This window comes from Apteryx rowi, unplaced genomic scaffold (assembly GCF_003343035.1).
Source record: "Apteryx rowi isolate R43461 unplaced genomic scaffold, aptRow1 scaffold_117, whole genome shotgun sequence".
Lineage (NCBI taxonomy): Eukaryota > Metazoa > Chordata > Aves > Apterygiformes > Apterygidae > Apteryx > Apteryx rowi.
Window position 1 is genome coordinate 1,955,109 of NW_020447386.1, and position 15,597 is coordinate 1,970,705.

The 15,597-nt window shown below is 37.1% G+C and overlaps 1 protein-coding gene across 10 annotated transcripts in view; it reads left to right on the top strand.

The window, feature by feature from the left end:
- AKT3 (AKT serine/threonine kinase 3) overlaps positions 1 to 15,141 on the top strand; it is a 153,996-nt gene extending 138,855 nt beyond the window's left edge. For 7 of the 10 annotated variants that reach the window (XM_026082009.1, XM_026082001.1, XM_026082068.1 and 4 more), the window contains 2 exons: positions 8,665 to 8,767; positions 11,442 to 15,141. In XM_026082009.1, the coding sequence (XP_025937794.1) occupies positions 8,665 to 8,767; positions 11,442 to 11,527 (189 nt within the window). In that variant the 3' untranslated portion in view covers positions 11,528 to 15,141. Of the gene's footprint in view, positions 1 to 2,160; positions 2,232 to 3,182; positions 3,218 to 6,752; positions 7,180 to 8,664; positions 8,768 to 9,176; positions 9,245 to 11,441 lie in introns of those variants that run through there. The other 3 variants (XM_026082026.1, XM_026082033.1, XM_026082052.1) reach the window with 3 other exon arrangements.
- The last annotated feature ends 456 nt before the right edge of the window (positions 15,142 to 15,597 follow it).

Sequence of the window (15,597 nt, forward strand, 5' to 3'; positions counted from 1 at the left end):
ATTTTTAGCTAGAATCATGAAGCTTTTTGACATTTCTGTTACTCATTTAAGAACTGTTTCAGGATATTTTTATTTAGGTTGCAAAAATATTCCTAAATTGTCATATGTTCTGTCTAGGGTCTTTCGCTGAACAAAAAACACATGAAAATTAATTTAGGGGTAGGAATTCAGATATGTCTTCAGGCACACATCTTGAAACACTCAGGTAGCCTGATGTCAATGGAAATCCAGATGTGGGTTTTCTCCTACGTATAATACGGATGAAATGAGAAGGAAGCTGTACAGGAATTTGGGCTGGGACACATGTGTTGTCTTCTGATTTCCAATAATACCTGATTACTCCTGAAGTAAATTAGAGAGCACTAACAAATTTATCCCCCGGACACAGGAGGGGAAGCAATAACAACTGGGGAGGGAGTAGCGGCAAGTGGCAGTAAAGGTTACAGCTAACGTGTCTGACCTTGCTGAAGACTGGAGGAGGAGCACGCACGATGGCACGTATCTCGGTGTGGAGGCAGCAGCTAACAGTGTGAAGTCAAGCAGCTGTAAGAAGCTGTTCCCCTTTCCCCAGCTGTGACTACCTTTGCTTTACTTAAAGCACAAAAACAGCAGATCATGAGATCCCGTGGTTAAAGCCCCGTGTTCAGGCCTGGCAAAATCTGCAGTATAACTGTACTCTTAAATCTGTGTTTAAGTGCTTTCCTATTAGAATTTAAGGGAGGGGAGAGAAGGGAAATAGGAAATGCCAGCATCTGCTTTTAGGCAATTCTTATTTGCGTCATGCTATTTTTGTGCAATTATCTGCACTGTAATAGAGCCTGGAGAACTGACCCTTGTTACTTGCCTTTGCGTTGTTGCCATGCAAAGTAGTAAAAAGATCAGAAAACTGCTAACCAGTCCGATCTTTTCATTTGTGTTTCCAGTGATACTTTAAAATATATGCGCAAACGTAGTGATCAGTTCCCACCCCCAGCTGCTTGTGGTTGCAGAGAGGAGAGTTTGCAGAAGGATTTCAGATTCTTAAACAAATTATTGTGACTGTGGTCCTGGGGGTTCCTCTGCTCTCTGTCCGTTGTGTCAGCCGCTTGGCAAACAAACAGGTTGTCCATGGGCAACGAAAACTAATGAAGCCTGGTTTCCTGTGGATTTGTGTTGTGTGTCCCTCCTCCACAGCAATGCCAGCTCTCTGTTCCCTGTGCTGTTTCAGACCACTTGCTGCCCCACAGCACCCACAGCTCCCTGTCCTGGTGCATGGGGCATTGCCGTCTCCCTGCTGCACTGGGACTGCTGCCTGGGCGAGAGACTGGCTGGTCAGCTCAGCCCAAATTACTGTCTTTCCCTCAGGGGAAACTCTAAATTGGGGGCAGGGAGGGAGAGTCCCTCTTCAATAACTAGTTTTGGTAATATTGTGAGAAGTGTCTGGGCATCTAATCTTTTCCCCACTGTGGTGCAAGTGTCTAACCGGTCAGGATTTCTTAGGTGAGAACATACAGATTGACAGGCTACATAATCTCATCAGCTCCTGTTTTCTTTGGTAACTGACCTCAAATCAGAGACAGAACAAAAAAGCATTATTGCTGATAAAGAAAAATCAGTATTCTAAGGATTTATATATTTTTAATTAAAGTAGCATCGTTGATGAAATGTTGGAAGCTTTGCCTTGAACTCTCTCTGCTTACTAGAATACTTTCCTTCTCATACGCTCCTATACTGTTAATGTTAAAAGACTGAGCTAAGGTTTTGTATTGTTAGTATTTTTAGGGTTACCAAACATTTGCTTTGGAGAGAGGATAAGTGAAGCATAAGAGTAAGCACATATTAACAGATACGAATGAAGAAAACCAGCAAATTTCAAGACAGTGAGCATTGCTGATGTTCTTTTAAAGTCAGTGAATTTCAGTTTATGTGAAAACACACTTTTTCTGCTTGGAATATCATTTAATAAGTTAGTTGTTTTGTTAGTACAAATATTTTTTCTGAGTTGTGAAATCTTTGTGAATTGTGACATGTTCTCAGCAGTTACAGCTGAGCATGCTTGGGACAGGATGAGAATGCATAGCTGTATTTCAGTGATGTGAACCCCTTCTCTTCTCACAGTATAATTTATTTCTTCCTCCTTTCTGATTTGGCTAATTAGTCTCTTCTGTTTGATTCTGGAAGATAACGACTTTGCAATATTGTCAACACAGTTCTCCAGGAAAGTTTAAGGTGGATGAAAGTCTGATTTCTGGGTATGAGTTTATTAACTTAATTAACAATACTGAATTATCTTTTATAGTTAGAAAGAACATTTGATACGGTTTTTGATACATGTCAGATTTGAGTAATAAACTAGTTGGAAACTTTTGGAATACAACGTATGATGACATGATGAACATATGATGATGACGAAGGCATTATTGAAATGTCTATTTTGTAGTTATTTTTATACCACATTTTTGAAATTCATAAGCTGTGAGAAAAGCAGAAATCATATCTCATACATTGTAATTTATCTTTAAAGAAGAGATGGAACATTGAGATGGAACAGTGATTTTTTTTTTTAATTGGACAACCCAGAATGTCATATTGAAGTTGAACCAAAAGTAAGATTTAAATGGTTATTCCTTGTGAATAAATACTGAAACTGAACAACAATGCCTGCTCTTGTGATATTTATATGATCCATTAAGAATTAGTGTGTTTTTGTGAGTTTTGAGTTTCTAATCTAGTTTAATTAAATAACTTGAATAATTCACTGGGTGAGGTGGATAGCTGCACCACTTACTGCTGTAACACTTCATCTCGGAGTATATTTTGGCTGCAGTCTGTTCATAGAGTTAATTTTGAGTGGTATGGAAGGAAAATTCCTTTTAAATTAAAAGGAGAAGGAAGATCAGATTGACATTCTTAAGGGTCATATTTTTCATTTGGCAGTTTGAGTTCATCACAGTTACTTGGAAGTAGACTCAGCCCCTTCTTATACAACACCAAGACAAATGATTGCTGTCATCTAATGGGTTATCTTTGAGTTAATAACATTAAATATTTTCTGCAATATTGAAGTATTTGTGTAGTTGATTTAGTAAGCTCAAGAAAGCTCAAGGTGTGTTATGCAGTTTGTTTATCTCTATGTAATTGTAATAGTGAGATACTGTACTTGCCCCTAATCCTCCCCCTGTCCCTCCCTTTTCCTCCCCCAGGATGCATGGCAAGTTTCCCAGGTCTTGAACTGTGGTGTTTCTCAGACTCCATTCTCAATGGGTGCCAAATGGAAATGCCATTCACTGAAGATAATACAGAATATTAAGAATTTAATATTGCTTCTTCTGTTATTTCTAACATCAGGCCTTGGAAATGGCTGGGGCAGATTCACACTGACAGATAGGTATGAAATTGGATGTGTGTATTAAACCTCAAATCTTAGAATTGTAAATTAACACTAGAGTTTAGACTTTCATTTCTTTATTTTTACACACACATGCGTGTGCACACACCCACAAACATATATATACATGTATGTATAAAAATATATGTATATATATGTGTGTGTTTATGTACGTGTGTGTGTGTAGCACATGTACATAAAAAATTTGTATTTCTGATCCTTAGAGTAAATTGTTGAATCCTGAAGATGTAGTCTCCTGCCCTGCTAGGCAGCAGGCACCGAGCAAGGTAATTCTCACACAAACCGGCAGAGCCGCTGCTTAACAAAAGCTCACATTACTGCTTTTGGACACCTACTATTATGTGTGCCTTGCTGTGCTCATATTATTCCTTTTGGACTTTTGATTTCTTGGATCAGAAGTGGGGGAAAGCTGTGAAGATAGCAGCCAGTTGCCATTTCCTTGTGGCATCATGAAATGCCACTGGGTATAGATAGATGTCTTCATGTTGTGATCATCAAAGCTGTAGTTAATACTGTGTTGTATAATATTTTGTTCTTTGTCTTTGAGCCTCTGAGCTTAAAACTCCTTTGAGATGTATGAAGAAGTTTTTCAGTTATTATTCAGGCTCTGTGTCAGCATAAGTGGTTATCCCTGCAGCGGTTGCACCTTACTTATATTTCTGATAGTCTCATCATAGCTAAAATTTCTGGAGATTTTACTTTCTATTTTTAAACAAAATCTGACAACTAATGAACAAAGGTGGCACCCCTCCAAAAAAAAATAATTGCCAAGTTTCCGTAGCATGGCCTGGCATGTTGGTGACATGGCTTACAAAATCTGTCTCAAATGAATGGTTCTGTCTCTAATCTCCTGAGTGTTTTGTTGAAGTACAGTACCCTCTGTGTACACTTATGCACATCATTTACACCATTTTCTGTGCTTCCATTTTATGTGAAAGGTTGTTAGGAAAGCATTTCTTACTGCATTTCTCTCATTTTCTTCTGGAGGTGGTGCCCAAGCTCCATGTGCTGGTTCCTCATTTCTTGACAAGAGTTCTACAGGAACTGGTAAATTATTTTTAGAGGTTCTCCCTTTAAAGCTGGGAGTATGTCTTGAAAGTATACCAATTATATGGAGGTCAGAGGAGGATTTTTATTTGGGAAGGGAGCGGTGTGCCTGTGGTGGCAGATCAGGAGTTTCATGAGGTGTGTTAAAAAGCTTTTAGACACAGTTGGGTTTTTGTAGGTGGGGTAGGACAGGTCAGCAGGAATGATGCTTGGCTCTAGCTATCCTCACAGTTGTGATGGTGGAAATGATACTGTGAGGGAATGAAGCAAAGTGTATGGAAAGAATTAAAAAACCTTCCTGTTGCTCTCTGTTGAGTTGTATTTGTACATCTTTATCTCAGCTGCTGTCTTCTCTTTTCCATAGGCTGTTTGTTGATGTATGTGAAGGTATAGCTTGTATAAATATCAACATAAGCTGCTGGTGAGAGCCCCATGGCTGCCCTATTTGTTATCACAGTCACTGAAGTCTCCTACTGCTTTTAATGTCTAGAAGAAGAATGAATCCCAAAGCACCAGTGAAGCACTTTGTATCGAGTTCCTCCCTTCCAGTTATAGCCTGGGGTTTTGTGCATTTTTCTTGTTTTGCTCCCCCAGCTATCTAGACTGTTGGCATAACTAATAGTTTCATCGGCTGACTTGCTGGATGTTGCTGATTGACAGTTTTCTGTTAAACACTTAGAAGTCTAGCTACTGAATGTGGCACTGGAGGACAAAACTTCCTTTCGTTATGGACCATACCTGTGACTGATGACATTTATTTTAACGGTGCTTGTAATAACTGATTGTTGTTGTTGTTGTTGCTGTTTGTTCCTTAAGAATCATTTAGTATCATGCTCCTTTTACTAAAATAAAGTTTTCAAAGTGTTTTTATAACTGTTACTATTTCAGATAAATGGAGGAGACACGGGGATGATCTAAAGTCCTGGTGGAGCCTACTGATTTTAGTGGTCAGAAAAGAGGGAGAGAGGGAAAAACAAGAGTAAGCTGGTAGTCAGCCAGTAAGTTTTTAAGGAAGAGCCTGTCAGCTAGTGCGTTGGGATTTTTTTCTCTTTCATTTTTATAGGAAAAGTTTTAGTTTTTATGAATTGGCATTTTGAGTAAGATGATTAAGGGACTGGAGCGTCGGCCATATGAGGAGAGGCTGGGAGACCTGGGACTGTTCAGCCTGGAGGAGAGAAGGCTCAGGAGGATCTGATCAATACATATAAATACCTGAAGGGAGGCCGTAAGGGAGACCGAGCCAGGCTCTCCTCGCACTCAGGAGCCTAGCAACAGGGCGAGAGGCAATGGGCACAAACTGAAACACATGAAATTGCTCTGGAACCTAAGAAAACACTTTTTTGAGGGTGACTGAGCACAGGTTGCCCAGAGAGGTTGTGGCATCTTCATCCATGGAGATATTCAGAAGTCATCTGGACATGGTCATGGGCAACCTGCTCTGAGTGACTCTGCTTGAGCAGCGGGGTTGGACCARACCTTCTCCAGAGGTGCCTGCCAACCCCAACTATGCTGTGATTTTGTGGGGAAAAAAAGTGATCTGGAAAAAAAATTCTAATCAGGGAAGTAGTAAGATTGTTCAAATTACCTGTAATCTATTTTCTAATGGATTTTTTTCATAATGAACTTACCTAAATTGTTTACATCCGTTTTTGAGAACTGTAAGACTATCTTGTAAAAGAATGTGCAATGTTGGTCACTTGACCTTGAGTAGAGTATGCAGCTTGGCTTTATATCATCTTTGGGTTTTTTTTTTCCTTTTTAATTATGGCAGGTCTTCTCTGAAGTACTGGGAAAATGAGAATATGAGAAAAATGGCAGGCTGGGATGTTTTACTGCAGTAGTTTTCTGCGTTGGAATTCTGTGGCTGCTTTGTGGGGAGACATGCAACTTTGGGCTGCCATTTCTTTTAATAGTGTGCAGAACTGTTTGGGATGGCCATGACACATGCAAAAAATAATTTTCTAAAAGTGCAGGGATTTGTGCAGTACAAAGGAATCCTTTGTTTTTAAACACTGCATATAGCTGGATTTATAACTGGAAGATTCTTCTGATGATGTGTTTATATATCTTTATATAAATCTCTTTAACCATTTATCATAAAATGGTCAAAAACATTACTTTAATACCCCTCTGCTGTTTTATTATTTTCCATTCAAGAAAATGTAAATGAAAACTAAATTTAATTTTGTAAAAGTATTATCAGGTTTTTTGCACTATTTAAGTATATATAAGTGATAGATTGTTGATTTTTAGATTTTTGATGAAATAAAATATAGCTATTACTGTATACTCTAAAAGGGCAAATAAACTGTTACAGGGAGAAAAGAGTCAAACTGTTGAAGTCAAACTGAGAAGATAATGCTGAAGGACTGACAAGATGTATCCTGGAATGAGTGACAGCAGAATCTGATCCTGTGTCCAAAGAATGACACAGCACTCTGATGTGTTCTTTATATTGCAAAGTATAGTGAAGATATTTTTTCCAGCTAACACAACTTTCACCTTACCAGCTGTCCATTTAATATGTCTTGTATGAAAAGGAAAACATAAGAAGAATTGGGTGGCAGTTTTAAACCTGTATTTGAAAACAATGAGAGTTTGTGTGGGTATTAGTAATGATGATAAAAATGGAAAAGGGTTTTACTTGTGTGTTTGCACTTAAGACATGCTTTTATTTAAGTTTTGTTGTTGTTGTTCTGAGGGGAGTTGGTTATGTTTTAAGTGCCCCATTTATAAACACTTTACCAGATTTTAATGTTTTTCTTCTATGCCTGCTCCCTCCTCAGAAAACCYGAAACTGTAAACTATTAGAAATTAAAATAAATAATTGTCTGATTAGAGGTCTACAGTAAAGAGCATCTCACTGAAAGAGTTCTTCCTTTGACTGGTTTTGCAGAATTACATAGTCACAAACAGTGTAGTCCTGATCAGACAGGCTTGCATTTTTTGGATGGTTCCATTTGTGGATTGTGTCATCTCCTTTGGTTAAGACTGCGGTCCGAAGGTTCTTCTAGCATTTACCACCTCATGCAGCTCTCTCCAGGCAGTACAAAAAAAGTCTTTAAAATGTGCATTGAACATAGGAAAATAACGAAGATTCTTATTATTGTAAAAAAATTATCACCAAAAAGAAGAGCTAATGCAGTATATATCATGTCAATCATAAAAATGTGTCTAGTGCATTGAACTTGGCGGTGCTGGGGTTTTAACTGTAGTTTTGCTCCCTATGCTGTGGAGTAAATTAACAAAGTGATTGTTTGGTGTTAGCGTTCTTCAGCTGAGGAGAGAAATAACATAAAATTAGTGAAAACCATGCAATAACTCTGATAGTATTGGCAGCACCATAATTTATCCTCATATAAAAAGGGAAATTGATACATTAGAACAAAACATCATCCCCCCTATGAATTGCTTTATAATATCATACATACTAAACTGCTTCATAGTTTTGGACTGACACAATACAATTTCAGTTTTCAATTTTAATTTTCATAGTGAACATGCCTTACAGTTTTTAACTGGCCTATAGACTATACTTTTGAAGGAGAAAGTGGATAGCAAGACTGATGCTAAAGTGGGGTAAGGAACTCCTGCCCCTAAGCTGCAAGCTGATCCTAGTAATTTGCTGTTGGGAAATACTGCACTGTACTGTGAAAGAAGTAGGTAGGATTAGATCCAGAAATGTATTCACAAAACTCACTTAAGCCTGAACTGACCTTTTTCAAATTTAAATTTATTTTCATATTTACATAATTTCAAATGTAAGTTCAGATGTAGGCCTTGATGCTGCAAAAAGTGTATCATGCATACTATACTGTCTGTGTAGTCCCTTTTGCCTTACCTTTATATACCAAACAGTTCTGATGAAGTAACTAAGGGTGCCTTTGCATCACAGGTATGCTGATAGTTAGAATGGTATGAAGAATTTCTAGGTAATTACTTTTATGTAACTCAATTTATCCGAAAATGATGTGAAATCATCTGTACTGGGAATTTAGCAGTATCTTGTTATTAGCTAGATTCTGAGATAGTATTTTTGGGAGAGAGACAGCTCTGATGACTTGTGTCTGTTACCAGAAGTCAGAGACTCAGCTGCCTCTGCATGGACACTCTTACAACCAACCCCTTGGTCTAGGGTGTGGGCAAAAAGATTCCTTATTTCTCTTCCTGGTAGTAATTTGGCTGGCTTCAGTTATAGTAATTTGGTTTTGTTTCTTGATCTTTTCCAGCTTGTACCTCCTTTTAAACCTCAAGTGACATCTGAGACAGACACCAGATATTTTGATGAAGAATTTACAGCTCAGACTATTACAATAACGCCGCCTGAAAAATGTAAGTTAGAAATTATGCATAAGCACAACTTTAAAATGATCAGTTTATAATAAAGTACTGTGTAAGGTTTTTTTTTTTTAATTAAACAAACTCCTCTTGCCATTACCAGTAAAAATCTTCATATAGAAGTGTGTAAGAGTAACTCTCAATGACAGTGCACCTTTAAAGTAAGAATAATTAAAAAGCTTTAAATATATAATCAGTCCGTTTTTTGCTTAGCTCACATGTGGTTCCATAATTCTTTATTTTAGGGAAAACACCAGCTTCAAACATTTCCTGGTTGGCAATAAGGGTCCCAGTTCAGCAAAGTACTTAGAACATGAACCCTACTTTTAGCATGTGGAGACTGCTTCTGACTTCTGTGGGTTATTTAAATTTTGAGCATTAAACATTTTTAAATATTTTGCAGACGAAAAAAAGAGCATCAGCTGCCAGAGAGAAAAGTGGATGTCCCTTGTGTAGATATCCATTACTTGAAAATGAAATTTACTATCAATCCCATGCTTCAGCAGAGCTCTTAAAGAAGATTATTAATAAAGATTTAAATGGTGCACTGAGTCTTCTGCAGACCTTCTTTGTTGGAGTGAATTTAACTTTACTGCAGTTTTTATTTTTATACATCTTTGGCTACATATACAGGAATAATGATCTGATCAGCCAAGCTAGGGCTTAACAGAGTTACTACCAAGCCAGTGTTAAAGAGTAGTTGAAATCCTGCTGCTGAATTCTTGAATGAATTCCCTTTCCAAATGAGAATAATTTTTAATTGGAGGTGGGAAGAGGATCATAAAGGTAGACAATAAATGGTATAGGTGAAGTTGATTACACCCTCATAGAGCTAGCCCATTTTTTGGTGTTTTAGGATTCTGAGATTTAGTCACGGTTTTCTATTGGTGTATAAATCAGCAGTGTTTTCTAGGTTTTGTATTTTTAGAGTATGAACACAGTAATTTTAAGTGATTTTAAGTCCTCCTGCTATGAAAAAATAACCTTTTCTTTTCCCATCTATCTTATTGAGGATTTGTTCAGATTTGTAACTTGAACAGATTTTGTTTAAATTGGATTAACTTAGAGAGTATTGATACAATATTATAAAATAACAATCTCTTAAAACTTCACATATGCAATGAGAATGGCTATTTATCCTTCTGAGGCTGAAGCAGCAGAAAATATGTGGCCACTCCCAAGGTGTCTGCTTCAAATTTGTTGCGTTCAGAGCAGGTGATTAGTACCAACCTAGCGACATGATCTTAAACTACCTACCTTGGCCTCAGCGTGGCTGCTGCAGAATGAAACTTAGCGCAGGCTGCAACCCCGCTGCAATCAAAAGCAAAATACTGGGTGGTTCCCAGCAGCCGTGCAGGTATCAGCTGCTGCTTTGCTGGTACGAGCAGCCGTCCCAGGCAGCTGTCGCGCCTGCCTGGTCTCAGGCTGCGGCAAGTCACATAACCAGCAACACAAAGGTGAATTTTCTGTTGCGGCAGGAAAAGAGGTTTGTTGTGTAATGAGTTTTGTTTTAAAATCTACAAGTAATTGTATTACGTAGGATATGAGATCATCTCTGCCTGATGTGATTATGCAGACAAGGGTTTAAGGATGGAGGTGTGGATAACTATCAGAAAGTTACTACGGAGCTTAACAATCTTGTCACTGATCTTCTATAGTTACATTTTCCATGAAATTGATTCTCTTTTTTAGATCACAAAGTTTTAGAAATTCACACTAAGTGAAAACTGATAGGAAAAAAGAAACAAACATGCTCTGTACATTAAGTTGATTTAAATTTATGGTGTAAAAGTTGTGTACAGTTGAAATTACAGGAACAGGGAAGCACCATTAAGGTCAAGCAGCCTAATCATAGCAATTGCTCAAAGCTGTATTAACTCTTGATTTTAGGTGTAGAATATGTGAAGATACAAACAAACATACATAATTCTGAAAGGTTGCACATAAATACATGGTTAGAATAACAGTTTCAATTGGTGTCTTTAAGGATAAGCACTGTTTAAAAATCCATGTGAGAATGTAGATTCAGATCCTCAGAGTTAGGCAACATCTGGTGCCTAGTTTCCATTGGCACTACAGGAGTTATGTAAATAAAAATATTTATGAATTTGGCTTAGTCCGTGTTTCCTCTGATCCCAATAAATACTGTAAAAATAGTTTACAAATTACTTTAATAATATGTAAGAATTGAAATACATAGAACTTGCATGAATTGTTCATTTTGTAGGTATTCCTCCTTTTAACTCCCTTCAAAATGAAAGAATATTTAAATAAGGCTGCAGTAAGAACATAATTTCCTGAACTCAGCTTAAGAAGCAATGAAAATTGTTTTGTTGCTTTAATCAGCAAAGACTTTCTGTCTCTGTGCTGCCAGAAGATAAATATTCTGGCAAGTTTTGATTAGCCTACAAAGAGTAGTAATAATTGGAATTCTCAGGTGATCATCAAAATTAAAATTAAGAAAACCCTGGAATAAATAATAACTTATTGAAAAGATGTTGAAAAATCAGCATCATTTTACTGTATGTGCATAAGCTTAAGTGAATAAAGATTTACTTGAATTTCAATCTTCACTTCAGCATTGAACTCTGAGTGATGTACTGCATATCAGGTGGATAATAAAATTTTGTTGTAAATATAATGACACTGAACTTCTCCCTTCCTGCAGATGATGAAGATGGTATGGACTGCATGGACAATGAGAGGCGGCCGCATTTCCCCCAGTTTTCCTACTCTGCAAGTGGACGAGAATAACTTTTTGTTCTGCTGCTTCACTGTCATCTTAGGTTTATCACTGAAAATGATTCCTGAACATCACCACCAGTGCTAGATACTATTTCAGATAGCAAGGGCACTTTCAGAGATCATTCCAAATTGAACAAGTTTCCTCCCCAAACTTACCTAAAATCCATTTTGTTTTTTGCATGAAATATGCTCTCCTGCTGTTGCTGCTGCCCACAGTCTCAGTATAATAGTAACGTCAAGAAGTAATTAACAATTTCTTTGAAGGTAGATGACTTGACTTCAGCATTGTATACTCTGTGCGCAAATAGTCATCTATTTTTCCTCACAGTGGAGGCTAAACAGAAATCATGTTGGTCCAGATTATCTTCTTCTAGAAGATGAATCAAAATTGTAATTAGTCTAAAAAGACTAGTTTATAATATTTTCTTGCATCTGTCTGTGCTGGTTAGAACAAGGAAACGTAGGGGTGGTGATGTACATATGCAAGGTTTTTGTTAGGCATATCATTACTTGAAGCAGGTCTCTGTCATTAACATCTGGCTGGAATTTGTTTGGGAAACATTTGAGAGAAGGACTTAAACTGTTGATATATATAAATATATATATATATATTATTTTTTAATTACTGTTGGATACTACAGAAGAAGCAGAAGGGCTGGGCTCACCCAGCCTGCCACTTAGAACTTCCAGGTTCATGTGCAATCATGGAGAATCGAACATTATACATGCAAGAAATGAAGGCATAAAAGCAGCATTTGAAGTTGTTTAAGGGGGGTCTTATAATTTGCACCAGATAACATCTTTTTCATGCTTTTCTTTTTCTTTCATGATATACATCACTTCTGATGGCTGAAGAATGTAGACAGGCATAATGGTATTGCTTTCACCAAAATGTGTGCACCAAGGTAAACAGGTGTTTGCCTTATTTGTTTTTATTTTGAGTTTGTGAATTAACTTTTCTCCAGGTGTTTAACTCTGAATATTCTTTTTTTTTTTTTTTGTTATATTGCAGTAGTATTTATTTTTAGTGATAAGGATTGTATATGTCATGTTTGCAAATGCTGCTACATCTTAGATAGAACAGGCTTATAGCAGTTAATTTTGTAATATATGGAAGGACTGTACAAGCTGAAGGGAATAATGCACTTTTCTCCCATGTGGAAATTTTAACAAGGCTCTGAAATTGTACATATTGCTTAGAATCAGATTTTTGTGAATGAAATACTGTCTTTTAATTCTTTGGCAATGGAGATGAGGAATTCCAACTTCATGTGCCAAAGGGTTAAAAAAAAGAAAAAAGAAAGAAAAAGAAAAAAAGCTACATCTTGTACTCCATTGAGGATTAACATAATATAAAAGCCTGACACCACAATAGAAATTTTCAGTTCTATAAGAAATGCATTTGAACARTGAGACCACAGTGATTACAAGAAAAGCACTTTATTGTAATAATTAAAACAGTAAATGTCTGGGATCAGCCATTCTCAAGGAAGGATTGCCCTCAACCAAATAAGTCATGAAATCCAGCATGTTATGTGTAACCGTGGTACCTGATTGACTGAATTTAAAACATCATGAGCAACACTCCACTGATAGGAAAACGTTGTCTTTCCATTTCCGAAGATCTGTATCTAACAGAATGTGTGCATAAACTTTAGCTTTGATCTTCAGCAATGATAATCTTAATAATAAACCCTTTGGTGCTAGGAGTTGGGCTATTAAAGCAGCTGCCAGTCAGTGCAGTCATGGTGTGCACGTGCCCCTGCTAATGACATCGGAAAACCCTCACTCCATGGGATTATCATTTGAAGTATCTCCGTGTTCATATCTTGTTAGCTCCAACAAAGACTGTGATATCACAGAGTATTATTGATTGCGTTGTATGAATGAGTAGATGAGTCTGAAAGGAGAAATGTTCATACGCAGATGCCTTAGCCTCTTGAAGTTGAAAGTTGAGTACCCTAGCATGAAAGCCACTGCTGGCAGTGCATGTGCTGGGACAATCAAGGGGTAGATGGGCATTATAGCAAGGCAGCTAAAGACACAGACTGATTTAGACAATTTTTCGTGTGTTGTGTTTTATCTTTAATAATGGATGGATAATCAGAAATATATCATGATGTATATTCTAACTACGTAGGATCTCATTCTGTCACCTTGTAACACTAAATGCTCACTTGTAGAAATTACTCCTCTATGGAGAGGGAAAAAGAGCACAGCAAATGCATTGGAGGTCTGTTCTGCACTGTTCGTGTGGAAGTGTCTACACTGATGCAGTGAGTGACTGAAATAACTGATTACTTAATAGACAGGCATTATTTAGTTCTCCGAAAAGGCCTCATACGTACAGACTAAAACTGCAGTGATTCAAAATCTATGTTATATGCCTGTGGTTTTTTCCTATGTTTTCTGCTTGTAATAGCAATAAATTTTTGGACACAGGGCACCTATAGCTAGTGACCAACTGGAGTTGTGCCTCTGGCCAGCAGTTCCTCATGTGCAGAAGAAACCCTGTGGTTAGATCACTATTGCATAGCTAGTTAGAATGCAGTTTGCAGTAAATATCTGTTGGTGAATTATTTGAAAACCTTTCAAGACTTCACTTTGCATTGTATTATCTGCCTTCCAAAATATCGTTGATCAAGTTGTTATTATGGCGAGAGTTAACGTTCACTTAATGCTGCCTGGAGTTGGGAAATTCTTGTCTCTGTCACCAGTGTTAGAAATGGATGAGAGAGAAATTGTCAAGCTGTGCTGAGAGAAACTTCTGCAGCTCTTCTTTACTGTTCCCAGTTGTAGCTGGATTTGGACAGTACCTGGTGGCTGGTTCCCTTGGGCCTTTGAAGCACAGTACATTTCAGGCTTTGACTCCAGCTTGTACTGACTTCCATGACATACAGTACGCCCTCTTGTACTGCAGCCATCTCTGAGGAAAATAGGTCATTTCTGTTTGGATTTTGGCAGTTTTGCACACAGCTTTGCTTTCCACACTAATCCATCTTCCAGTACATTCCTGTTGCTTAAAGAACATTTATTCCAGTATTGTTTTACATTTTTTCCATCTTCATTTGCRGCTTCTTAAAGCTGACTGTTCTTGCAGGGGCCATGTGCTTCTCCTAGAGTACAAAAGTAAGGTCTTTCCTTACTAACTGCAGGGTCTATATATTACACCTCAATGTACACACTTTGCTGCTACTGTTTGTACTGTCTACAGTAGAATTTCCTTATCTTGCTCCTGGTAGTGCATTACAGGCAAGCATGAAATGTAAAGTATTTATTTAAATAAAAACCTCTAAATTGGTAATTGAATTACCTCCCTGTAGCTTTAGCGTTTGTGACATTTCTTGACCTTGCTAGTTCTTTCATTAGATCCATGCAAGATCTAGTCATATGGTTAAGGATATTAAGCAGACACGACTATGAACCCAAGAAACCATATTACTGTTGGTCATACTTAAACTGTTTATTTCCTTAAGTATATGACCCACAAGGATGTGAAATAACTACAAGAAAACTGTTTTTGTACACTGTACATCCTTAGTATTTTTACACGTATATGATAGGGATGCACATTATTTTCCTTCGTACAGACAGCTTAAATAAAGCACTATGTCAATCTGCTACTTCTGTGTTTTTTAATGCTAATTTTGTTCTGAAGGTTTGTAAATATATATATATATATATATGTATGTTCAAGCTTGCCACAAAGGACGTATTTTTTTATATATGAACATTACTATTAAATATCTAGAGGATAAAATTCCCAGTTTCTTCTATGTGAGAGAAAGGTCTAAAAACAACTAAACTAAAAAAGACTAAAATGAAAGGGCTATTTTGCAGATTACAAAAGATTTCTTAAGTTTTGGATTAGATATTTACTTCATATCTCTAAATAATTTTATATAGGTTAGATGCTTCAATCCTGAAATGCGAAAAATACCTTAATTTCTTCATATAAGGAAATGTACATCTTTTTTTTTTATCACTGTATGTTTAATGATCTGTGCACGTGTAGTTAGAATTTTAATTTGCTGTGAAGGCCTAGTGATAACTGTAACTTGCTGTGACATATTTGAAGT